The sequence below is a fragment of the Lissotriton helveticus genome, chromosome 2_2 (assembly GCF_964261635.1).
Source record: "Lissotriton helveticus chromosome 2_2, aLisHel1.1, whole genome shotgun sequence".
NCBI lineage: Eukaryota > Metazoa > Chordata > Amphibia > Caudata > Salamandridae > Lissotriton > Lissotriton helveticus.
The window spans coordinates 108,649,888-108,677,026 of NC_136060.1; the positions used below are offsets into that span (position 1 = coordinate 108,649,888).

At 48.4% G+C, this 27,139-nt stretch overlaps 1 protein-coding gene and 1 long non-coding RNA gene across 3 annotated transcripts in view; one reads left to right on the forward strand and one right to left on the reverse strand.

Annotated features, from left to right (window-relative positions):
* The window catches only part of CRACD (capping protein inhibiting regulator of actin dynamics), a 327,835-nt gene that overhangs the window by 165,257 nt on the left and 135,439 nt on the right, over nt 1-27,139 (reverse strand). The window contains exons 1-2 of one of the 2 annotated variants that reach the window (XM_078678162.1): nt 929-1,255; nt 628-796 (exon numbers count right to left, since the gene is read on the reverse strand). In XM_078678162.1, the coding sequence (XP_078534288.1) occupies nt 628-796; nt 929-1,001 (242 nt within the window). In that variant the 5' untranslated portion in view covers nt 1,002-1,255. Of the gene's footprint in view, nt 1-627; nt 797-928; nt 1,256-27,139 lie in introns of those variants that run through there. The other variant, XM_078678163.1, reaches the window with a different exon arrangement.
* LOC144821299 (uncharacterized) lies at nt 681-17,419 on the forward strand. The gene is made up of 2 exons (XR_013608321.1): nt 681-818; nt 15,925-17,419. It is a non-coding gene; the product is annotated as an uncharacterized LOC144821299 (long non-coding RNA).

Sequence of the window (27,139 nt, forward strand, 5' to 3'; positions counted from 1 at the left end):
CATTCGTTGAATGCAATTATATTAGACAGCAGAGTTTCACTTACAAGGAACACCAAGGAGAAACATTTTCTTGACGACGGTGCTGTTGCACATTACGCCTTTCACAATCGTGCTAGAACAGTATGCACTCAGATGAAAAAACAAAACACAACAAGTTTTTACTTGCCCCGCCCTGTCTGGCCTTTTTCCCTTTTCCTCAGTACAATATATGGCTCTCTGGCTGGCCTGGCTTTGTGGCTCAGCACCAGGATTAGCTATCATTGATGCAGCAGGTGCATCGGTGTCCATGGGTGTGAGGGGCCCACTGCACCCCAATTATGTTGTCTTTTACTACACAACCTTTGGTCAGGGAGTCCCTCTGTCCTTGCTTGCATTCTAGGACCCCTCACACCTCTGGTGGCCACTGACAGCAAATCGTTCTGTATTTAGGGTGAGCTTTCGGATTCAAAGCTATGTCCTTGGCATCACCTTTTCTTAGCCAGAATCTCCGTGCTGCAGGAAACCCAACAGGGAGATGCATTAATGTGTGATTTTGACCCGCCACTGTGGCGAACGAGCCTGTGACCCACCTCCCCCCGCGGCTGAGGAAATGCTATCAGAAATGATTCAGGCGCTGGTTTCACTGACCTCAGGGCGTCATTCGTCTCGTCGTCCGAGGAGAGCGCGCCCTGGCAGACATTGTCGCTGGACTGGCTGGCTTTCAGCTCCCCGTCCTCCGCCGCGCGCAGCGGCCCCTTCTTCCTCCTCTTGCCGAAGAGTTTCCTGAAAGGCTGGAATCTGCCGGACTTCTTCTTGTCTGTGGGTGAGAAGAGAAAGAGGTAAGTGCGGCGTCCGTCTGCAGCGCGGCACCTGCTCATGCAAATACTGCCCCGCACAGCCGCTGTTTGTTCAGGAGTCAAAGAGCAATCTTAAGGCTGAGCACACTCACTGTAGCTTGGAAACTGTGACCTGGGCCTGGCGGGCAGACGACAGCATTGACACAGCACAGCTAGACACAGCATCAAAGCACGTGCCTGCTGGTGGGTGCAAGAACCTCACACTGCGTCGTCTAGGAAATACCTGCACTTGATTGCGTCCATGCACACCAGACACAAACACTTAGTGTGGCCCTTTGTGCCAGACATGGTGTGCAATCGTGGTATCATGAAATTATTATTTTTTTAAATCTAGATTTCTTCGTAGTATTTTCTATAGGAAGTGACAACTGCCATCAGAGGTAGCAGTGGTATTGGCTGTTGATGCCTGAATACCACTGCTGGCTTCACCTTATCCAATCTCCCCCTTGTTACCCACGTTCATATCTTTAGCCATGGCCGACTTTAGTGCTGGTGGTGCCCAGTGCGACAATCATTTTTGGGGCCCCTCCCCCCATATAACCTCCCCCTCGGATTATGTCACTGCCACCCTGCAAAAGTGCCCCTCGTCCCTCCATAGCCTCTGCCTAAAATACATTTCACCGTTTTAAAGCGCAGGTAAAGGCTGGCTTTACTAACCCACTCAGCTATCCACATAAAACACAGATCTTATCTTTGCAGCAGGCATATTAACCCCCTGTGCTACATTATTACGAGTCAAACCCGTCACTAGACAAAACTCCGATCTCTCTCTCCTGCAGGAACATTAATTACAAGAGTTATCATGACATTTTTATTGCTCTCTAAAAGCTGGATGCACAAGTAACTCTGCAGCAAGTTCTTTTAAATCATACATCACTGCTAAACACAGGCACCCCCACAAATCCCCCACAGTCAGTGTCTCCCCTCCAGGTCAGTGCCCAGTGTAGCTGCACCGGACGCACTGCTGTAAAGGCGGCCCTGCCTTTAGCTTCCATCTCATTGTTTATCTTAAATGTATATTGTGCCAGGACACTCTAGAGTAACAGTGCGCGGTACAAATCCAGTATAACATAACATAACATGTAGTGCTTTGAACTGTACAAGGTAAAGGGTGAGCTAAAATTAGGCTGCAGTGAGTGATCCAGGTATGAGAGGTTACATTTAAAGGTCCCTCCTTCCAGGCTCTGCTTCTATACAATGTAATGAGTAGGACTGAATAAGTCCTAGTTCTTGCCCATCAGTGCCAATCCTTCTTCTTCTAGTCGTGATCACAGAAGGAGGCTATACTGTCTATCTTAATGTTTCCTTTCTATTGTTTGTTGTGCTCAGCAATAATGTAATTGTATTAGCAACAAGTAATGACAAAGTCAATAGGTCTGGCAACGACTGTCGGACTATCGCCTTTGGAATTGTTAGTTTTGTTTTCTCATGGTTTTTATAAAACATTATTGTTGAGGCAACTTCTGGGCCCTCAACAATACAAAAAATGGCTAAAAGCAAACATGGTTTTTAGCCTCAAAAACCCACATTGCCTTAATAGTGCCTAGAACAGAAGTGAACTATTTTGTGTGTGGATGTGCTCCTTGTGACAGTACAGAATGCTACCAGTCACAATGAAGTTAGTCACTGGCTGAAGTGGGATTACCAGCTGCATATGCTGTTCGCTGTAGTGGGTGGGAGAATACGTGAATGGCACAGAAACAGACCAATGAATGAAGAGGGCTGGCTGAAAGGCCCTTTTAGTATAATTTTAGTAAAATCAAGAGGTCTTCGCTATCACCAGACCTAAAAATAATCCTTAATAGAACATTGTCACAGTAAAGACACTTTTGTGGATTTTTATGAACCCTTCATTTGTACAATAGTCTGTAAGGTCGCCTTAGTGGAGTCAAAAACTGACAAAAATGCAGGTAAATAATGTAAAATAAATCCCAACAAAAGTAGTCACTTTATGCCTAGAATATGTTTCAAATGTTCCTAATGGCTTAGCTTGGCTCGTGACCTAGTACGTCAAATATTCAATAAGATTAGTCTCAACCAGATTCAGTTTATATTATGTCTCACTGGGGTACTGGTAAAGGGAATGTTAACATATTATGCCAGTGTTCACAGTATGTTATTCCTTGTTTTCCCCTCCCCAGTATCGGTCTAAGCATTTTGACCCGATTTGGAACTTTCATTAATGTGGGATCTTCTTCAGGACCAGGATGGTTTAACCTTGCCTTTCAATTGTTCACAGTAATGGGTCAGAGGATCCTCTGATGATGGTGATTCAAAGTATAGTGTCTTTCAGGACCCCCCGTTGTGTTGTTCGGATACAAATGGTTCATGATTAAGGTTTTATTCCTAGTATTTGCTTCTTAAAAAAAATTTCTTTAGTGTTTTTACCAGAATTACGTTACATTACTGTTGAACACACAACAATGCTAAAATACAAAAAATAACAAAGAGGAGAGTTTCTTTCCTGTGCACAGTCATCAATAATAAACATGCCACTACAAGGTCCAAATCACCTAATACACTAATGATGCCCCTACCTACAAGTCATTAAAGCATGCAAAAAATAAAATATGGAAGATGAACTTTGTTCACCTTTTGTTTGCAGGGATTCATTTCCTTAAGTTGTGGTTAATACCAAACCAGGCGTGAGAACTACAAAGTCTAAGGCTCTGCAGTACTACTTTCGATTCTCTTGCTTTCGTTGACTCTAATCTTAGTTCATAATCCATTTGCTGTTATTGGTTCTGAGTTGCATTTCACCACTAAACATTGTATCGATTTCCTACTAGCTCTGGCCTAAATGCTGTAAAGCTCAATGTGATGATGCGTGGTCTCAGCTGATTGTACAATAAGGACAGTGGTTATGCTGTGGAAAATACCAATGCAATGTCTTTTGAGCTTGTTCAATAAAAAGAACTTTAAAATAAATAAATAAGGACAGCGGTTGTCCCTTGAATGCAGCTGCTGTCTGTGATACTTCATGTGTCATCTGGTCCCAGCCCCGCATGTTGGCAGCTGACCAGCGATGGCCTGCTCTACACTCGCAAACATATTACTGCCATCCTGCCTTACTGTGGATGCACCTTTGGGTGGCCACACTGTGAACATAAAGCCCCAGACACCAACCAAGCTTCTCACTGTTGCAATTCCAATAACATACAGCTACCAGCACATGTGAGGGTCTTACCCAATGTCTAAAGCCAGAAAACATTAATAAGCAGAAGTTGGAGCGAGCACCACCACCCAACTCATTCAGTCGCCACGTGAAGAAGAAAGGCGTAGGCATCTTGCACTCTAGAGTGAGGCGTTGAGCAGCCTGCGGGTTAGGTTGCCACAGCCAGTGCCGTAGAGGGATGATGAAGCCATTGGTAATATAAGTATATGATTATAAGCTTTCCTGGTTGTCTTGAGGAGGTAGTCGACTAGTTTGGTGCACCTACTGGGTCAGAAACAGGTGAAAGGATCTGAGCTATGTGCCTGTATTTAGAGACCTGGATGAATTTCACGCGACTGTTCAAGGTAAGTGAATGATTAATTGTTCTAGATCAAGCTTCCATAATCTCCAGTTGTCCATAAGGACCCTCAGTCAAGAACATTCCACATTTACAATTGAAATAAGTTGCCTGGCTGCATTTAAAAACCCTCATTACGAGCGACCCAGCAAATGGGCTGCTAATTCCATCTCCTTGAAGTTACACTACCTGCTGGAAAGGGATCTCGGTGGATTGCTACAAAAAACAAACAAAAACAAACCGCATTACGAGTTTTACCCAGAGGGGCCACTTAGTAATATGGATTAACCGGGGAGTTAAAACTTAACACACCTGACTTCCCTGCTTACTCCTCAGCCGGATTTTCAAGAGGAAAGTGTGCGGGACGGACAGGCTGCATTACCTCCTCGTCAGCCCTCCCCGTCCCAGTCCTAACTACATGAGCATAGCTCCTCCCACCAGAAACTCCCAAGCAACTTGAAACCCATCCCTTCCCTCCAGGCCACACCCATACCCTGAGGCATATAATCCAGTGACCTGCCAATCAACAACCTGTTTGTTTTTTCTGCGGAATCACTTCCGAGCAGACTTCGTCGAGGGGGGCACTGGAATTGGCCTCCTATCTGGTAAGTGTGAAACGGGATGTTAAGCGCCCGTTTTTAACCCCTATTGTGCCTGTTTTTGTTTTTCCTTGTGGGCATTTATTTTGAGTCCCTGCTGTAGCGGGACCATGGGGTTGGGGGTCCGGACTGCCTGGTGGTGGTGTCTCCCTGCTGCAGCCTCCCCTCTTCCGGGTTCGTTCCCTGCTCTAGCGGGTGCTCCCGGGGAGGGAGGGGGGGTGTGTGGCTGGCTTTTTCAGCACGCCGAGGGCGTGCCGGTTTGGCTTCTCTGTCTCTATTCATGCTCTTGGTGCTCGTTTCTTTCGTGCCCGTGTTTTCCCCCTTTTTATTGCTTCCTGCAATCCTTGGTGGTGTCTGGGGTTGCGGGGAGGGGGGGGGGGGGGGACTGCCTTTGTATGGTCCGTGGGGGCCCGATGTTAGGGTTCAGTCCGACTTTGGTCTTACCTAGCTTAGGTTCTCTTCCCCGCGTTTTTGTAGTTGGAGCTCCCTCTACTGGCGGTCCTGATTGCCGTTTTTGTGTTGCTGGAGGGATTTGCATGGGGCTTGATTTCGAGTCTTGGCCTCTTCCTGCTGTGCTGTGGTGGGGCCCCATGGTGTTTTTTCCCTGTCCTTGGCCTGTCTCTGCTGTCTGTGGGGGTCATGTGGGGTTTGGAGGCTCTGCTCTCCTGCAGTTCTGCTGGGGCGGTGGGGAGTTCTTACCTCTGGTTCCTGGGGCGGGGTCTTCTGGGTTTCTTCGTGTCCTTACAGTTGGGCCCTGTTCAATCATTTCCTTTTGTAGGTTGGTGGTCTTCACTGATAGGGCGGTTTGAAGCCCAGCCTTCGGTCCTGTGTAGGGATTGGCTCCCGGTCCAGGTGGCGTTCCCTGGTTGGCCCTTGGGGATTTTTGCTTGATTGGTCTGGGTATATCTTGGGGTCTGGGTTTCTGTTCTCCTGTTTACAACATGGAGGGTAGAGGTGCAGACGTGCGTGAGCTCGGCTGTGAGGATGGAGAGGTGGTCGCTGGTTCTTCCTCTGCTCCTTCCATGGCGGATATTCAGAAAATGATTGAGGCTGCTGTGGCGGCGGCCTTTGTGGCTCATGTTCCCAAGGGGCCTAAGAGACAGAAATTGGATGCCTCGGCTGAGGTAGATCCGGATGTTGACTGTGATGAGGAGGTGAAGGGTCGTTTTGTCCAAGGGGCTGACCTTCGCTGTGTTTTGCAGCATGTTCGGGACAATCTGGGATTCCCTGATCCTGTGGTGGGTGGAGAGTCTGAAGACTTCTTCGCCAATTACCTGAAGAAAGATCCGGAAAGCCTCCCCATTCATACGTCTGTGAGGAAGGTGCTGGAGGGGGAGTGGAAGGATTTTGACAGGCATGCCTTTCCCCGGTTTCTGGCTAAGAGGTATCCCTTGCAGGGATTCACGGAGGAGTTTCCGGCTGTGGTGAAAGTGGATTCTCTGCTGGCTGGTATGGCGTCTCAGAGCCTGGTGGTGTCTGAGGATGCGGTACCTTCTGATCCTGGGGACAAGCGGGTTGAGGGGGCCTTGAAGCGGTCCTTTGCGGCCTCCAATCTGGCTGTTCGGTCTGCTGCTTACACCAGCTATCTTGTTCAGTCGCTTCTTAAGGACTGTCAGGGTATTTCTGCGCAGCTCATGCAGGATGAGGATCCCTCTGAGTCTTTGTCCATGTTGGAACAACAATTGCGTTTCATGGCTGACTTGTCCTTCGACTCCCTTAGTGCTGCGGCGGCGGCTGCTGGTGCATCGGTTGCTGCTAGGAGGCAGTTGTGGCTTAAGTCTTGGAAGGCGGAAGCTGCTCAGAAGGCGGCCGTGATGAAGATTCCCTTCACGGGCTCTAAGCTGTTTGGGGAGCCATTGGAAGCTTTGATTAAAAAGACAGCTGAGGACAAGAAGTTGTTGGCTCCGGTCCGCTCTTCTCAGAAAGGGAAGTTTGCGGGTTATAAGCGGGCTTTTGGGCAAGCGTTTCAATCTAAGATGGCTGCTCAGCCCTTTCGTGGTAGGGGACGTGGCCGGGGTGTCCCTTCCTTCCACAAGTCCCGGGGTCAACAAGGTGCTTCCTCTTCTGCAGGTCCCTCCAAGTCGTGACTATGTGATGGATTCCTTGAAGGTGCCGGTTGGGGGTCGCCTCACCTCTTTTTTGCCAGTCTGGGAGGAGTTCGTTCGGGATCTGTGGGTTCTGCAGGTGGTACGACTGGGCTACAGAATAGAATTTGGGACTCCTCCGGTGGATGTGTTCAAAGCTACCCCTGTTCCCAGGTCTCTGGCAAGATGTCGTGCTCTATTGGACGGAGTTCGGGACTTGGTGTCGAAGGGTGCTGTGGTGAGGGTGCCTGTGAGTCAACAGGGTCGGGGGGTGTACTCAATCCTGTTTTTGATCCAAAAGCCAAATGGGGACTTCCGTCCGGTCCTGGATCTAAAGGCGGTGAACTTGTGTGTCCCTCATCGGTCCTTCAAAATGGTGACTCTACAGTTGATTCTTCCCTTCCTGTCGGTGGGGGATTTCCTGACTTCTCTCGATCTACGGGATGCCTATTTTCATGTGCCTGTGCACGCGGATTCGCAGAGGTTCCTGCGTTTCTGTGTGGGGGTGGATCACTACCAGTTCCAGGTATTGCCGTTTGGCCTGTCTGCCTCTCCGAGGGTGTTTACTAAGGTGTTGGCGCCCTTGGTGGGTTTGTTGCATGCTAAGGGTATACAGGTTTTCCCTTACTTGGACGATTGGTTGATTTCTTCCTCTTCTTTCCTTCAGGCTCAGTCACAATCCCGGGAGGTTTGCAGTCTCCTTCAACGGTTCGGGTGGATTCTGAACTTGGAGAAATCCCATCTTCACCCCACTCAGGAACTGTTGTTCATTGGGGGGGTGTTCAACACCAGGTTGGGGAAGGTCTTCCTGTCGGAGCCCCGCAGACTGACTCTTGTGCACGAACTGAAGAAGGTGTTGGGGGCTCGGTCTTCCACGGCTCGCCAGTGGTTGCGTGTTCAGGGGCTGATGTCAGCAACTGTGATGATTGTTCCTTGGGCCCGTTTACTCTTATACCCCCTTGTGAATCATCTTCTGGAGCATTGGGATCCGGCCTCTCTGGATTACGAGCTGTTGGTTCCGGGGGTGTGTCCATCGCCCGGGAGTTGTCCTGGTGGCTGGTGGATCTGAACCTCTTGCAGGGCTCGCCCTTTGTGTCCCAGGTGAGGTTGGTCCTGACGACCGACGCCAGCGTACTGGGTTGGGGTGCGGTCTTGGGTCAGGAGTCTGTGCAGGGTCTTTGGTCTGTGCCGGAGGCGGAAATGTCCTCGAATTGGCGAGAATTGAAGGCGGTTCAGTTGGCGTTGTCTCATTTTCTGCCTTGGGTCCTCCAGAGGGATGTGATGGTGCGGTCCGACAACACGGTGGTGGTGTGTTATATCAACCGCCAGGGGAGCGCGTGGGTGGCTTCCCTCAATTTGTTGGCTCAAAGTATAGGCCTGTGGGCGGAGTCTCACTTGTTGTCTCTGAGGGCTTTACATCTGCCTGGGATTTTCAACTCGGAGGCGGATCGCCTGAGCAGGGTGTTTCCTTCCCTGTCGGACATGTGCCTGTCTCAGGATGTGTTTCGCTGCCTGATGGCCCGGTTCGGGGTCCCAGTGGTGGACCTGTTTGCGGCCCCGGGGAACGCCTTGTGGGAGACGTTTTGTTCTCTGGTTCGCTCTGCCGAGGTTTGGAGGGTGGATGCCCTGTCCTTCCGGTGGGAGGGGGGCCTGATGTATGCCTTTCCCCCTATTGCCCTGCTGCCGCGTGTTCTGCTGAAGGTCAAGTTGGATCGGGCTTCGGTGATCCTGGTGGCTCCGGATTGGTCCAGGCGGCCTTGGTTCCCTCTGTTATTGAAGTTGGCAGTGGGGCCTTGCTGGAGGTTGCCAGTGGTCCCTTGTCCCTTGTCGTTTCCCCCTCTGTCTCTGGAGTGTCTGGTCCGCCTGAGGCTGGCGGGTTGGCTGTTGAGAGGATGAACCTTGTGGCGTTGGGGTGTTCTCCTTCTGTGGCGGAATTTATTCAGAGGTCCAGGCGCCCTTCGACTCTCAAATCCTATGCCCGGCATTGGGTTTCTTTTCAGTCTTGGTGTACGGCGCGTGGGTGGTCTGCGTTGGCAGTGGATCCGGTATTGGTCTTGGACTTTTTGAAGGACGGCTTTGACTTGGGTCTGGCTGTGTCCTCCCTGAGGGCTCAGTGGGCTGCTGTTCGGGCCTTTCGGGGTTCGGTCTGTGACCCGGTGGTTCCCCTGGTGTCCCGTTTGTTGCGGAGTTGCTTCCTTCAGAAGCCTGTCATTCGGTCCTTTGCTCCTAGTTGGGATCTGCCTCTGGTTTTGGGGGCTTTGCAGGGGGCTCCCTTTGAACCTCTGCTGGAGGTGTCTTTGAGGTTTCTGACGATCAAGGTGCTGTTCCTGGTGGCTATTACGTCGGCTAGGCGGATTGGGGAATTGGGCTCCTTGCTTTGTTCGGCCCCTTTTTTACGTTTCTTTCCTGATCGGGTGGTACTGCGGCCTGATCCTTCCTTTGTTCCCAAGGTCCCTTCCTCTTTTCACTGCTCTGCGGATCTGGTTTTGCCTGTTTTTTGTCCTGATCCTCTTTCAGAGGTTGAGGTGCGGCTGCACTGTTTGGACGTTCGGAGGGCTCTGGAGATCTATTTGTTGCGTACTGGGCCGTTTCGTAAGGTGCAATCCCTTTTTGTGACCTTTGGCCTGGCTGGTCAGGGTCTTAAGCCTTCTGGGGCTACCCTCAGTCGTTGGCTGCGTTGGGCTGTGGGTGCTGCATATGAGGCCTGTGGTGTGTTGGCTTCTGGGTCTGTTCAGGGGAGGTCGACTCGGGGGGTGGCGGCTTCCTGGGCTTGTTTTCAGGGGGCTTCCATGGCTGAAATCTGCAGGGCCGCTACCTGGAGTTCTCCGCACACCTTTATGTCCCATTATCGTTTGGTGGTTGGGGGGACTGATTCTGCTGGGTTTGGGGACGCTGTGTTGCGTTCTACTCCGGTGGTGTGACTTTCTGTGCTTTAATAAAGTCTGGGTTTTTTTTTGCTACTGAGTGAAGCCGATTATTGCTTTGGTATCTGCTCATGTAGTTAGGACTGGGACGGGGAGGGCTGACGAGGAGGTAATGACCGGTTACTCACCGGTAATATTCATTACTCCGAGTCGTAGCCCTCCCCGTCCCAGTCCAGGTTCCCATCCCTCCCTCCCTGTTTCGGCTTCTTGTGCTTGTTGGGTACAGGTTGTTGATTGGCAGGTCACTGGATTATATGCCTCAGGGTATGGGTGTGGCCTGGAGGGAAGGGATGGGTTTCAAGTTGCTTGGGAGTTTCTGGTGGGAGGAGCTATGCTCATGTAGTTAGGACTGGGACGGGGAGGGCTACGACTCGGAGTAATGAATATTACCGGTGAGTAACCGGTCATTACTGTATGACAGAAAATCAGGGAGCGTTGTAGAATTCTTGGGGCCCTGGGCAGAAAGGGATTGTGCGAGGCCCCACTAATTCGTATACGTGACACATTCAGGGCTCTGGAAGCTGCTTTGTGCAGACCCATCCTGGGCTGCGGCTCTTCCTCTCAGCCACCCACAAGCACCTCTTTTACGACTCATATAGAGTTGAATGTGTAAGAATTGCATGTAGGCTGAGAGTTAAAACTGTGATGGGGATAAACTGCTGGACAGTGGGCGTCCCACAGTGCCTCTGAAAAGGCAGCAAGACAGGAGGCCTCATTGCAGGACAAACCTGCAAAAAACGTCTACTTGCAACTGGGAAAAAAGGAGCCCCCCCCCTCCCCAGGCCTCACCACAGCATCTCTGCGAGGCCCAGGGAAGGGAGCCCCCTTCCATGGATCCAATTCCAAAGAAACACCTTTCTTTCAATTGGATCGGCAGGGGGCAGAAGAGGACCAGTGTTCCCCTGTGGCCTTGCTGGTGGCACTGGTGCACGGCCCCTTGCTGATGGGCTGAGTGCAAAGCCCTGGGCAGCTGCCCACTCTGCCCCTACATAGTGCCAGCAACTTTAATTACCAGGCTTTTGGGGATTAGGAACAACTTGAATCGGAGTTTTAGATTAATTCGGATATAATACCTCAATACATTAATACTGTTACAGTCGGAAAGGAACGTATTTTGCCTGTATGTAAGATTTAGTACCCATTATAATGGAATAAATCGTGCTGTAAATTTTGCTGAATACATGTGGAAACAGTTACCACTAGCCTTTTATGTTAATTGTCGGTAGTATCTGTTCTGAATATATGACCCTGTCATCGCGAGTATTCTCTAAAAGCTGATATGATTTGTCGGGATTGGCTGGTGTGAAACAGCTTGTGGATTTCCGCTGCTGTGTTCACAGTATCTCAGTCACACGCACAGTATTGAAATGCCTACCTGCCATTTTCTAGCAGACCTGAACTTTGCAGCATGCAGTCAATCACGATGAAAGTGAACACGTTGCTTATTATAAAAGAACAGGTCTGCCTGCATCCCATTAGTTAAATATCATAAATCCATATTATACAGCCCAATGCAAGACATGGACTGACCATCACTACCTGGAGATTTGCATATTGCCACAGAGGGATTCCAATATCTTGCGTTTGTTATCACCCCCAACCCCACAATCTGTTGCACACATAACATACAGCGAGCACCATCAAACTTTAAACAGGAGGCTGACAGATGGAGAGACTTACCACTTACCATAATGGGGTGGGCAGCCATGTTTAATATAATAATAATAATAATAATAATAATAATAATAATAATCCACATTTGTAAAGCGCACAATCACCCGTAAGGGTCTCTAGGCGCTGGGGGCCGTCGGGACAGGGCCGGCTCTAGGATCACGGAGGCCCTGAGCAGGGAGTGTAGGTAGGGGGCCCGAGGCCGCCAAATCCCTGCCAGGGGCCGCCACGCAAATATGTATCTAAGGATATATATTGGCGTGGCGGCCCCTGGGGTTTGGCGGCCCTGTGCAGGTGCACAGCTAGCACATGCCTTAGGCCGGCCCTGTTCGGGAAGATTAAGCAAGCTATTGCCCAGAGTCACATGGTGCTGGGCTAATCTGCTGCCGGTGCCGGGGATCGAACCGTGATCCCCAGATTCCGGAGTCAGTCGCCCTGGCCGCGGTTCTCTATCTCAATTCCTCTACACACCACAAAAACACATATCACCCCCTCCCCAGATCGATATTTAGGGAAGTTGACTTTGAGCTCCGTACACTCCTCTGGCTGAAAGGACACCCAAGAAACACCCTAAAGTCATTACAACATAATCCATATAATGGGGGACTGGCACTTCCAGACATCGAGGCGTACTACTGGGCATCCCACAATATACTCATCAATGACTGGATACATGACAGACTTGGAGAGGGAGACATTAACACCAAACACATTCCTGCATTACCTGTCTTTAGGGAAAGGGACCCAAATACTGCTTCCCGCAACAAGAGTCACCATAGAGGTATGGGATAGAGCCACCAGGGTGCTGGGTTGGGCACACAAAAGAACCAGGACCACCGCTCTGTGGAAGGGTACCTGGTTCAAAGAACCGAACAAGCTTTGGGATTCGAAACATGGGATCTGCTCTGGATTTCCACAGTGCCAGAGGCACACTCGCACCCTTTTCTGCCCTTCAGACAGGATTCCATCTCCACACCTCCCAATACCTTAAATATGCCCAAATGCGGCATGCATGGGGGGGGCAGAGGCCATAGAAGAACCTGAATTCCCAGAATATGCACCACTAGAGGGGAGAATACTTCAGGAACCGCTAACAACCAAGGCAGTCTCCATCACCTATAAAACAATAAATAATAATATGCCCAATATTATGGGCAAACTGAGGGGGACATGAGAGGGAGACCTGGGTTGTATGGAGGATATAGACTGGGAGGCTGTCCTGATACACATTCAAGAGAAGTTGCGATCAGGGCCAGGTTCCGTCTCATCAATTCAAAATCCTCCATCGGGTCTACTACAACAGAGAAAAACTGCACAAAATGGGGCGTGCCGAGTCTCCCCGGTGCCTCCACTGCTGGGTTGGTCCAGGAAATTTCTTTCACATGGTTTGGGCCTGTCCACATATAGGGGTATATTGGCAGGCGATAACTGAAGAATTGAATCTAATTATGGTATCTCCCTTCCACTAGATCCTAAATTCATCCTCCTGGGTATCCCATGTGACATCGATGTTCCTTGATCTCAGCTACTCTTTTGTACATTGGGCTTAGTGGTGGCCAAGCGGGACATCGCATGACACTGTGGCACACAGGAAACTCCCACACTACAAGAATGGAAGCGGGGTATGGATCTTTATGTGGCCGCAGAAACTGTGACATTTAAAAGCAGAGGGTACCCTAAAAAATTCACGAAATCTGGGCCAGCTGGATGAGATACTATGGTCTAACTCAAAGTGCTGGGGACTCACAGCACGCTACAATTGGGACACCTGAATAAAAGAAATTTCTTGAACCCAGGAGACTTGGGAGGGAAGCGAGTTGGGGGCTACAGCCCAGTTTCAATGTATATTGGGATTGTGAAGGTAACTCTGCTCTTGTTATGCATCATGTTGATAAGATGGTCATCAGATATGAGAAAACCATGCAAACAAATATGGTCTAAGTGCAACTTGTTGTTATGGTTAAGTATATCTGTCATGTTTTTGCACTTAACAGAATATAAAAAATAAAAATATCTAAAAAATATATTTTTTAAAAGTACATACACACCCACACACAAACGCACCCACTCCATAGCTTTTTACAATAACATAAGAGGAAGTTTAATTTTCTAGGTTACACTATGAAAGGAATGACGCTAACTCACGTATTCACAAATTCACTCATAGTTCATCTTACACACATATGCATAAACATGTACTGGCAATCTCACAGAAAAGGTTGAGGTTAAGCATTGAGCACTGGAAATGGCACGTTCCAAAGGCATGTACAAGCAATGAAAGTACAAGCCATTAAAGTACTAGTGCTACCACTGGAGTTCTCCACACACTTCAGCGAAGATATACTTTGCGTTGCGTTTGTGCACAAAGTAACATGAATAGCTGCATCGATCAACTTTCTTGCGCAAAATATATTTTGCAGTGAAAAAAGGACTCAAGGACAGCAGCAAAGGTATGTATTGTGTGGTGTCCAACCTCTGATTATTAATACGAAGTGCATATGAACACTGTTAACCCTAGGATTCTATGCAAAAGATGATGTACAACAAATCACAAACTAACAGTGCACGAAATACTAGTGGCAAATGAAACAAGGAGCAAACAATGGCCAACCAGAATATCGTGTGATATTACCATGCCACATTACCATTTCTGTGTAGTTACACATTTTACGCGGTTTACCCATGGCGTATTGTTATCCTCTAAAAGTTTGTACTGGAGAGTGTACCTTGAGCACAAAAGTTATGCAAGATCTTGCCGGCTTACCCTTGCACTGTGGGCCTGATTATGATGTTGGTCAGAAAGCCTCCGACCGACAGTCAGATTCTCCTAGACCATGTCTGCACCCTTCTGACCGACTCAGTCAGAACAATTCAACCCGACCGATTACGATGCTCACGGTCGGAAGAGAATCCGTTCATCATTCCGAATCGGTTTTGGCCGGCACTCGGAGAATCTGAGTTGGTCGGTGCCGATTCGTGAAGCTGTATGGACAGCCTTTCCGACCGACCGATTACGATGTCGGATTCTGTCAGCCTTTCCAACTCGATATGTCCAAAATGAAAAGGCTGTTGGAAACTGACATTGGGGGCCCCCAGCAGGCCCCCCTTCATCATGGAGCCTCCGGTTTGGGGTTGAGGGGTACCCAAGGGACCCCTCTATAAAACCATGCACAGTGCGGTAGGCACCATGGGTTGCCCGCGACGGGGTGCAAGGTTTTCCCCAGACACCCATTTTCCCCATAGGAGCCTGTGTTGTCGGTCAGAACACAGGCTCCCATTGAAGTCAATGGAGGTTGTTCTGAACAGTGTTCGGAAGCACCATAATGAGTCAGGCGAAACTGCGGACTGCGAGTCGGTCGCAACCGAATCCAACAAGGAGTCGGACGGTTTAGTTTCAAACCGATATCATAATCAGGCCCTTAGCGTCATTTTAATATGTATTTTTCTTTTAGAGTTTGAGAGTAGAGCTGCCATCATTGGTGTCCTATTGTGAATCTGGGGCAGCACAATTTGCACAATATGTATACCATTTGTGCACTGCAGTGTTTCACACCCCACTACACAAGGAGACTTTTAGTAAACTTGACCTGAATTCATAAAGCCCAGCTCATCCCACACCAAAGAATGCCAATACAATTAGAAAAAAAAGCAAATGACATGGAAGCCATAACTTCAGAACATATATGATATCTATTGATCAGGTATGTTCCGGTGCGATAAAAATGAGACCATCACAACCCTGAAGTCATTACTGTGCTGATTCCGTTTTAATTTTATAGTGAAAATGTTATTCTGACGATACAAAATTGTATGGCAAACAATTTAGAAAAAAGAACTGTTAGGGTGTCACATCGCACCTGCGATTGCTAGGAGCAGAGGAACATTATAATATAAATGAAAAACACTGAGTCAATGGCTGTGATGAAGCAGCGGGTATTTTGCAAGCATTAATACTCTTCATTACATCACAGGTGCATACGAAAGGCCTGATCAGTGGTATCAGCTGCACTGATCTTGCTCATCGCTGCACATGTTGTTTCCCAACAGGTCACACATTTTCATCGAAATTCCACTTGGATGGAACCAGAGACATCATTAACCTTCAGTCTGCGCTTATCATATAAAGAAGGAGACTCACTTTCGTTCTGCAACGTGCATAACTTCTTTGTTGCATTTATTGAATGTGGCACTTGATGGTTTACTTTGATACATTTGAACCAGGATTTATTTATTTTTCTTCAGCAAAAGTTTTGAATAAAAATGCAAACACATTAAAAAAAATTTTTTATTTTTTATAGCACGTCAGCAACTCACACAACCTCTTCAAGGCGCTTCAAAGGATGGCGTAGAAAAGGAGTATGAGAGGGTAAACAGCAGTGCCAAAGTAAAGTAACAGAGGAAGACACAGTGTCAGTATCAGGAGAAGGCGAGCCCAAAGGACTGTCGGGTCAGATGTGTCTTCAGTCAGTTCCTGATCTGGAGAAAGGTGCCTTCTGAACTGATGGATAAAGGAAGCAAGTTCCACAGGGAAGACAATGAAATAATCAGCAAGCAAATATCATTTTGGATGAATGCAAGACCCTTTTAGGTAGCTGAACTGGATCACTGACAGAATATGACTGATCATTAATGTCGAGTGACAGAAATATTGTGTAACAAATATAATTAGCAACAATATTGTGATCCTATAATTATAATGTAAATGATAAAAAAAATTGTCAAAATATTGTTTATAGAATATCAACTAAAAGTGGTAAAATATATTTTCTAAAATAAATGTTGACATTAAATTAGTATATTGGACTTGCAGCAGTTAATGAGCACTTCGTACCTCGAAAGAGGCAGCGAAGGGCATTTGTCAATAAGTAGCATGCTACTCCTTGGGAGTGCTATGGTTAGAAGAGGTTGTGACTGTCATGTGGGCTATAGGTTCACAGTTCTGATGATTTGTGTGAGAACCAGAGTTGTGCTCCTATTTGGTTTTATCTCTATGCCTTTTTGATAAAGTGAGCAAAAGAATGCTTAGTCATTCTATGCTAGTGTATGGATGGTTACTTTAAAATGTGAGTGCAGTGTGGTCTATGTGGGGAAGTGGTTTCCTGTATAGTTGTATGACAAAAAGTGATCAAATGCACAGTAAACATATAGCTGTACCTGGGCATTGGTGTAAGAGAAATGAGTGAGAAATTATGTGGCTAGACACCTCCAATTTTTGGAGTGGTCTGTATTACACAGATTGAGCCCCATTTAATATGGGGATGAAGATGGTGCTTATCTTGGGAGGAGCATCCTTGCACCAACTTAGGTATATTCTCTGGGTCCATCCAGGAACAGCAGGAGCAACCCACAAGAAAAAGTATAATTATGACAGTCAATGTATCAAATGTGTCCATCATGGAGCAAAAAATGAACACCCCGATACAACCAGTCATATAATATTACTGAGGAGTCTACAGCGGCGTGGTAAGGAGCAGTATACATGTAATGTAGCTGCTTTGGTTGAAGGCTCCATATACATGTCACATTTTTATTTCATCATTTAACTGTAAAGCACATAGTATATACGCTTGATATAGGTAGTGTTTGTTAATGACTGTAGGTTACAGCAGCCGATAGGGAGAGTAGTGGATTTAAGGCCTCTTTAATAATAGTCGCAGAGAGGGGGGCAGTCAAACCACCAGATTCAGCACATTTTATTAACTGGAATAAAACGTAAAACAAAAGTGAATCAAAGGTAAATATAAAGTTCAATCAAACTGATGGGTAAAGCGATTAAATGAGTTCCACAAGTGCCCTATGTCTCCCTGAATATTTTCATTTTATCAGTACCATTTTTAACCTATACAACATGTCTTTATTTTTGACCACTCGCTAATTGGCAGATAATCCCTGCCGCCCTTGTGTTTCCTATAATTTAACCCTATAGCATATATCCATATGTTGACGTGGTGGCAGCTTTTAAAGGCATAATGGAATATCAATTTCCTTATTGACTGTTGCTGAAAAATGAATACCTTTCTCTACATTGAGGCTATGGGGGTACTGTGTGGACGTGTCTGTTAATGTATCCGTTGGCGTTCACTTAGAAATAGTCTATCCCACCTCCTTTACCTCAGGGTTGCCCGCTCTCTTCGTCCATAACTTGCCTAGGGGTATTTCCTCCTCTTCCTTTTCCAGTTTTCTCACTCAAAGGAAACTTCCTCTGAGAAAGTCAAGCGAATTTTACCATGGGCTCCTATTTCCCTTGAGGAAGTTGCTTATAGCAGAGAATTCTCCAGATAGAGAAATCCCCTTCCTTACCCTCCCTGCAATTCTAGTACTGATCCTGGAAGGGACGTTGCACCAGCGGGGTAAGAAATTGGAGAGGACGTTGGGTATTCCCACAAACACACATTTGTGCCCGTTTCCAAACCTCCAAAGCATACCAATCCTTGGAATGCCCACATCCCACCCTTTGTGTGTAATTTAGTGCAGCAGATTTCACTTGTGGTGGAGAAAGCTACAGTCGTATGTGAATATACACCTGCCAGAAATTCCTTGGTAAATTCCTGACAGGCCTGAAAAAGTCATTTTTATCTTTGTGAACAGGGCTCATATTATTTTCCATTTTAGACCAGAGCACTCTAAAAACTACATAATTTCAAAGTTTGATACAAGTTGTGTTGCACTTGTTTACTTGTTGCATAGTTTACATTACTTTATGGCAAATACCCAAACATCAAGATTTTTTTTTAATTGGATGTTATTTATTTATCCTAGTAAATATTAAGATTCAGTTTTGCAATGACAACATGTGTTTCTCAGAAAGCTTCATCACAGCATTCGCTAAATTATTGAAAATATGAAGTCCTATTAAACTTCATGACACAATATTGTTCTTTCATGCTGAAATATATGGGTTGACAGTATAGTAAAAGGATTCCAATGAATATTTGCCAGTTTTTCAACTCAAACTCCACTGTGATGTGAGGTCCGGCTCTGGTATCTGATGTCAGCAGTGCAGCTGGCTGGAACAAGGGGCAGGGCCTACTTAACAGTGAGCAGCAAAGTGAGAGCAAGCAAGCGGCAAACAAGAGAGAAAACAAGTCAAGTAACTGGGCTATTACAACATATGTATGAGATTGGGGAGGCTTTGGCGACCAAACGTCTGGTGGTTGGAAGACAGATTGTGACAGACTGCTTAGGTTAGAGGGTGTAAATCAAGCAGTAGGCTGTGAGAGCAGCATGAATGAGAATGGCCCAGAAATAGTAGGGCTGTGGACTTGACTGCACAAGGTAGTGGTAGGTAAAAGGAAAGCTGAGAGGCCTGTAAGTGCAAATGTGTGTACAATTGAGACCATCAAAGATAATCCCTCCCTTTTCTATTCAGGATCTCACATATCACACTTTATGATGAGTTGACAAACCTTTGATGCCTCCGTCTACAGTGTCTTTTCATCATTAGGACCCATTATCAACTCCACACATTCTTACCTTTCCCGGCGAAATGTGTCTGTCCTTTGTACTACAATCTGTAAAATAAGTGTCCTCCAGGATTCTGAACCTATCAGTGCCAACACTAGCAAATAACTCAGTGATTCTTTCAAGGTCACTTGATCCGAAAAAAAGACTTTGAATTCCCTGCACTAGTGAAGGAACAGAAAGAACACAGGGGCATATTATCTAGATGTGCGTTATATAACGCACATCGCACATTTCCATATCGCCGGATTTTTTCGCCGTGTTAGCGCGTAATTATCAATGCGCAACATGTAGGCGAAATTAAATCCGACGATAGTCGGCGATATGGAACATTAGCGCATGAAAACAAACGTTGTTTTCACGCGCTAATGTGTGCCTTGATAATATGGGGGGGGTGGATTCAGCGTTATGATCCACACCCCCATGTTATCAATGCCTTAACACTTGGTCAGAGCAGGCGTTGGGAGACCTGCGATAAACGAGTTTATCGCAGGTCTTCTTCTCCCAACGCCTGCCTTGGTGATAGGGTGTTCCCACCTCCAACCACATTTTACATGTGGTTGGACGTGGAAACGCCCAATTTGCATGTCATTAGCGATGTTTCTCGCTGACATGCAAAGTGGACTTGAGGCAGGCGTTAGCATGCCTTTGTTAATAGGGCACTGAAAGTATCGCCGCTTTCTCGGCACAATTCGCCAAAAAAGCGGCGATACTTCAGCTTGCTAATATGCCCCACAATCCTTTGACTTATTAGCAGTCTGAGAATGGGACCCTCTTCACTGATCATCCTGGGCAACTTAACAAGCACTAAAAACAAAAATGTTTCAGATTCTGCACATCTCCGCCCACACTGCTTCCCACCTAAGATGACTGAAACGTCAGTTTCCTAAATGCACTCTTTGTTCCTGTGCATGCATATTTTTGGATCATGAATTAATTAATTAATTTGCAATTCTAGAATGGACTATGGGCTCACGAAGGCACCCGGAAGCTAATAGCATTGTATGATACCGCACAATGAGTGCTGTCCATGCTTTTTCAAAATTCCAGCCTTCCAAAAAACATATGCATCCATGCTTTGCTACAACTTAATCTGCCTCTAAAATACCATTCTGCATTAGAAGTTTATGAAAGGAATTGCTACTTGAGAATGAAATCTGAGGTGTACAGCCAATCATCAATAATCCCTTTTTGTTGACAATTTATTTATTTATTTTTATTTTTTTCTAAGGGAGGGGTGCAAATTTCTCCACGGTAAGCATTCCATTGACCCCAGATTTTCGTCCACGCCCCCGGCCTGCCCCTAGCCACGTAGACTGTCTTCTCTCGGAACATGGACCAGTCCATGTTGTCCTCCCACACCGAAACGTCAGGAGGTCGGGATGCGCCCCAGAGTTGCGCAATGTCACGCTTCGCGACCATGTAACCCAGGGTCGCCCATCTAGTCTGGGCCACAGAGTAATCGGAGGGTTCCCACACATTCAGCAGGCATCGTCGGGCCTCAGGCCGCAGGTCAACACCAGTCACTACAGTCATCATCGCAAGCACATCCACCCAATAAGATGCCACCACAGGACACTCCCAAAGTATGTGCATAAAGGTAGCGCTCATCCCACAGCCACGCTTACACAAGCCATCCGTGGAAAAACCCATCACGACCAGACGCGGACCAGTCACATACACCCGGTGGAGGATCTTAAGTTGCACCAAACGAAGACGGGCGGGAATGGCGACCTCCTTTGGGGAGGAGAGTGCCGACTGCCAGTCCTCGTCATCCAGTTCCAATCCATCACCCACCCACATCTCTCGGAGTCGGACCAATAAATCAGCGCGATTATGAATCAGCTTCTTGTAGATGAGCGAGATAGTGCTGTCGGGTAAGTGTCCATCTAATATACGATCTTCAAGGGGGGAAGACTCGGGCAGGGCCACATCAGGAGTCAGAACCGAGGCCAAGGCATGTCGGACTTGCAGATACCGGAAAAACTCTCTATCACTTAAGTCGTATTCTGCCTTAAGGGCCTGGAATGATTTCACGCGACCATTCACACAAACGTCACCCACTTTACAAATCCCAATCACATCCCAGCGGTCAAAGCCCTTAGTAGACCAGAGACATCCCAAACGTTCAGAAGCATAAAGTGGAGTCGCCAGCGTCAGCCGATTCTCCCATCCCAAACTCACATTCGCGGCGCGCCACACGTTGACCGCTGCCCTGGACGGGCCCACAAGATGGCGCCCGGCCGATCTGGAATATAGCGCTCTATTAAAGTCCCCTCCCGGCAACTGGAGCTTATCCATCTCAAACGCCGGATTGCGACCCGGCGAGTACATCGCGTGGTTAATGGCCGATAGCTGGGCTGCCCAGTAGTACCTCTTGATGTCGGGGAGCGCCATGCCCCCGTCGTACCAAGGGATAGTAAGTTTCGCAAGGGCTATTCGTGGACGCCCATCCCAAATCAATTGTCGTTGCAGACTCTCGATTTCTCTGAAATAAGTAGCAGGAATGTCGTCGAAAGAGTTCTGAAGGGCGTAGAGGAACCGCGGCAAAGACATCATTTTAAAGAGAGCAGCCCTACCCAGAGGAGACAGGGGTAGCTTACGCCATTGGGCCACATCCAGTCGCAATCTAAGGAGCGGGGGGAGGAGATTACGCTCAAACCGGAGGGAGGAATCCCGGGTAATAAAAATCCCTAAATACTTGAAGCCAGACTGGACCACCTGGATAGGGAATCTGGCCGGCAAAGAGGGCAAAACACCCGAAAGAACATACACACAGGACTTAGCCCAATTAATAACAAGGCCCGAGTTAGCACCGAATGAAGTAAGAACATCAAATAAGACGTTCAAAGATTTACGCGGGGATGTAAGATAAAGAAGAATGTCGTCCGCGTAAAGAGAGACGCGGTCTTCAAAGTCCGGTGACCAACGGATCCCTTTGAGGGAAGGTTCCCATCGAAACCACGCAGCTAACGGTTCCAAGGCCAGCGCGAAAAGCAATGGAGACAGGGGGCAACCCTGACGGGTCCCTCTACCAAGGCTGAAGGGGACAGAAACTCTACCGTTCACCACCACTTGCGCTAAGGGTTCCACATACAACAACTTCACCCATCCAATAAATTCAGGTCCAAAACCAAATTTTTTGAGAGCTGCCCAAAGATAAGGCCACTCGACCGTGTCAAAAGCCATCGAGGCGTCTAACGAGGCCAAAATGGCCGGCTCCGTCAGAAGCCCCGCCCTCGCAACAGCGCCGTGAAGACGACGTAGGTTAAGAGCCGTGTTGCGATGTGGGATAAATCCGGACTGGTCCGGATGAACCAAGTCGCCAATTACCGTCAGCAGGCGGGTCGCCAGGAGCTTAGCCAGGACCTTAGGCTCAACATTTAACAGGGAAATGGGCCTATAAGACGAACAAAGGTCCCGCGGTTTCCCGTCCTTCGGAATTACGACTATCGTAGCAAGACGCTGGTCATACGGGAGAATACCCCGTTCCCGGGACTCCAAAAACATGGCACGAAGATAGGGCGCTACCTTGTCAGGGCATAGCTTGTACAGCTCAATTGGCAACCCGTTCGGGCCCAAGGCCTTGCCCGAACGGAGCGAACGAATGGCAGTCGCTATTTCATCCGTAGTAAAAGGGGACTCCAACGAGACACGGTCCAGATCGGAAACACTGGGCAAAGCTATATCGAGCAACAAAAGGCGAGAGTCAGCCACATCCCGTCCAGACACAGGGGTATACACCACACGAAAATACTCAGCAAAACATTCAACTATTCCAACCGGGTCTGTCACTCCGACACCATTTGACGACTGAATCACAGGCACCACACGATTCGCTCTCTCTTTCTTATCCAACCATGCCAACAATTTACCCGCTTTGTCCCCCACATCATACAGACGACCCTGCTGTTCCCGGAACATCAGTCTAGCCGCATCCGTGACCAAGGTTTTATAAGCAAATTGTTTCAGACCCAGGGCGTGGAGTTTATCAGAGGTGATCTCAGACTCTAAGTCGGCCTCCCTCTCCGCAATCTCTATCTCAAGGTCCACCACCTCCCGATTCCTAGCCTTCTTGGATTCAGCAATTAGAGAGAGGGCCTGCCCACGAATCACTGTTTTAAAGGCCTCCCATAGGGATACTGCCGAGGAAACCGACCCCTCGTTGTCCAAAAAGTAAGCATCGAAAGACTTAGTCAAAAGGTTTCGGGTCTCAGGGGAGGCAATATACCAGGGGTTAATAGGAGCCACTCGGCCCACCGCCTCCACCCCTAACTCAAAACAAAGCCAGAGCGGAGAATGATCGGAGATGCCCCGGGGGAGGTGTCTGATCTCACGCACCGCCGGCGTCTGCGCCGCGGGCATCAGGAAATAATCCAGTCTAGACAGACTCCCATGGGCCCCCGAATGGAAAGTGTATTGAAGCTGGGTAGGATGCAGGAGCCTCCAGCAATCCACCAAACCAAACGTATCCAAAAACCCACCTAACCACTGTTGGGCTAAAGGAGTATCCCTAGGGGGGTAGCGATCTTGTAGACCGGAGACCACAGAATTAAAATCGCCTGCAAGAAAAAGAGTGCTATCAGGAAGGTCCAACAACACACGGCCCAAATCGGAAAAGGTAGAAGTCTGTAGGCCGGGGGGCACATAAACAGTAAACAAGGAGAGGGTACGACCTTCATAGCGACCCACGAGGACAGCATAACGCCCCCGGTCATCAAGGATCACATCATCAATGGCTAGGGGGAGGGAAGCCCGAACAAGGATACCCACCCCCCTGGAACCCGTGGTAAACCCCGAATGTGCAGCAAGGCGATATCCCCACCTATTCATCGCACGACAAGCATTGCCCACCAAATGAGTTTCCTGCAAGAAAACAATATCAGGAGATAAACGGCGTAGAAATTTTAACACCACACTCCGCTTAATGCGATCTCCCAGACCATTAACATTCCACGAAACAAGCCTCAACCCGCTACCCCCCATCCCACACAGCAACCCCGAAACCCCCCCGCAATGAGCATGACATAAAAAGGAGTAGAAGCCAGATTGATTCGCCTTGAAAACATAACACAAAAACATCGAACATCCCAACCACCCACCCCCCAACAATCAAGAAAACACCCCCCACCCTGCACCCCTGCAAAATGCTAAATAGCCACCCCAACATGCAGTGTGCCTGTCGCCCAAGAACCCCCATTCTACAAAAAGAACCCCGGAGGAGGAAAGGCTCCGGCCCACCCGCCACCCCGAGTAAGACAGATAATGAGGAGAATACACAAACAGTAGAGGCACTGAGGCATTAAATCCCTGAAGAGTTTACTCTATTCGAGGGCCCAGGCGTAGGCGGATTGTTCAGCTCTCCACACCACCCTCAGCACCACCCGGGTGGGCGGCGGACTCAGTCCCAGGAGATCGATCAGGCAGAGAGTCCATCCAGTCATTTACAGAATCAGGCCGATCAAAGAAGAAGGTTCGGTCGTTGTACTCAACGCGCAGCCTGGTCGGAAAAAGCATGGCGTAGCGAAGCCCCATGTCTCGGAGACGTTTCTTGACATCACGGAAGCCCATACGCTGTCTCTGGACCTGTTGAGAAAAGTCCGGATAGAAGTTCACCGTGGCGTTCTCAAAGGCCACCGGGCCCTTCACAAGCGATGCTTGCAGGATAGCGTCCCGATCCCTATAATGGAAGAGTTTCGCAACAATAGGCCTCGGCGGGGCACCTGGTTTACCCTTGCCCCCCGGAACACGATGGGCACGTTCCACAGCGAAAAACTTGGTCAGACCAGACGGAGAGAGGTGGTTCTGGATCAAGTCCTCAACAAGGAGATCAACAGAGTGAGGTTCTGGATTCTCCGGAACTCCGACCACGCGCACATTACAGCGACGCGCCCTGTTCTCAAAGTCCTCCAAGCGCCGGGTCATGAAGTCGTTCACCCTGCGAAGGTTGCCGATCTCCGATCTCCGTCTGTATCTCCGAAACATCCTCCGTGAGACTGGATGACTTGAGATCCAGTGACTTGACCTTCTCATTGGTTTTCGACAGGTCAGCACGAATCAAGTTCACATCAATGGCCACGGTATCGATTTTGTGGGCCAAAGCTTCATATTGTTGGCCTATCGTCTCCTTCATAGCAGAAATGGCGCCCATGATGTCCTGCAAGGAAGGCTCCGTTGACGCATCCACAGTGAGATCAGCATTACTTGATCCGGGCAGGGCGGCTCCGGGGGACCCCTTGGAATGGGTGTAGCGGTCCATAACGTTAGACTGGACCGGGCCCCCACGCAGGGGCGTCTTGGTCTTCCGTGTCTCTCGGTCCCCTCTGCCCGCCATATCAGAACTGCGTCACCAGGTGATGAACCAGGCTTGATGGAATGGCCACAGGACAGTAGGGCCTTGGGACCAAAGAACCGCAGCTAGGGTACCACTAGTAGGAGGGCAAACAGATAGTAGAATAAGCCAGCCAAAGGCCCGAAAGCCGTTCCGTGCCCCGATTGCAGCCCAGGCCAGGCTCCTCTGCCAGATGTCTCAGTCTGAGGCAGAAACGAAACCGAAACTTAAGAGGGGGACCCACAAGTCGAATCCCCCTGCCGTTGTTGTTCAACTTCAAGACGGCCACTGAGCCTCACCCAGTCCCGGGCGTACCTCGAGGGTGGAGCACGAAAGTTCGAATCGACGTAACTCCGGAACCCCGGGTCCAAATCGAATTCCAAAAAGTCCAGGGCAATCAGCCCAGTGTCCTCTACACAAATCCTCGTAAAAAGTCAGGATAAGTTCAGGATATCATGCCGGGAGTGGCGGGGGTCCGGGGAGCGCTGTGCTCACGCGGCCATCTCGGATGCCCGCCAAGCTCCTCCTTGTTGACAATTTTTGAAGAATAAAACTGTCCAGATATTGGTGTTGTGACGTATCCGGCAGCCTTTCAGTGGCGGAAAGGCGGGCACAGAAAGGCTGTGGGAATCCACCATCGTAATCCCTCAGGATGAAAGAGCCGCCTTTGGGATTACTGGCCCCTTTCTGAATGGCAGACTTGCTCTCCGAGCCTGTCAGAAGCCATTCGGAAAGCCCGTTTGGATTCCTTTCTGACCAAACCATCATAATGGGTCAGTCGGAAAGGAATCTGAACTGGACATTTGGATGCGGTCAGAACTGTTGTTTCCGACCGCATCGAAATAGGCCCCATAGCCTTTAAACGGCTGTTTGCAGTACAAACCCCTTTAGCAGCTTTTCAAAATCTAATAACAGGCTTGGAACAGGCTTGGAAGTTAATACTGGTGCCCTCAGCTCAATCCACTCCATAGACTCTAGTGCACAAAATTGCTAATGCTGGTAGGGCCATGCAAATATATTGTTAATACACCATCTTTTCACTCATGCTATGCGAGTCCCAAAAAAACATTTGTTGCTGCTTTCTTTGTAATCTTTCCAAAGACTGTAAAGTATTGTTTAATGAAGCGTCCTGTACTGGTGAAATGTGTAAACAACAAAAGTCGATATTGCAAGCACAAGGAATGTGTGACAGCAAGGATTATCATGTGGCATCACCCAGTGGCACCTATTCACACTGTGTGAAAATCTAAACAGAGCTCATTCAACACCGGCGAATGGTGCCCGCTGTGCAAATGTACACTTGTAACTTTTTTAGGTCTCGCCTACGCAGCGCGCATGCGCTGCTTAGGAAAAATGCCTTTAGCCATCGCTTCACTTTTTCAGGCAAAAACGTGAACGCGTTGCATTGCTTTCAATGGCAACGCGTGCACGTTTGGAGATTCCCTTGTGGGAGCGAGCAGCGGTGCCATATGTTAGCAATTATCACGCCATGCTGCTCGCTCCCGCAAGGGAATCCGGCGCAGGCCCCCTCCCCTTGCTGACGCGCGAGGTGCGCACATTGGAAACTTGAGAGCTGTGCACTGGATAATCATTACACCAGTCGAACTGAAGTAGAAAACTGCAAAAGGTTTACTGTCACGCTTGAAAATTAAAGTCATGCTCTCCAATTCAGTGTATGCCTACATCTGCATGTTGTTGCTATGTGTGTCGGACCGTACCTG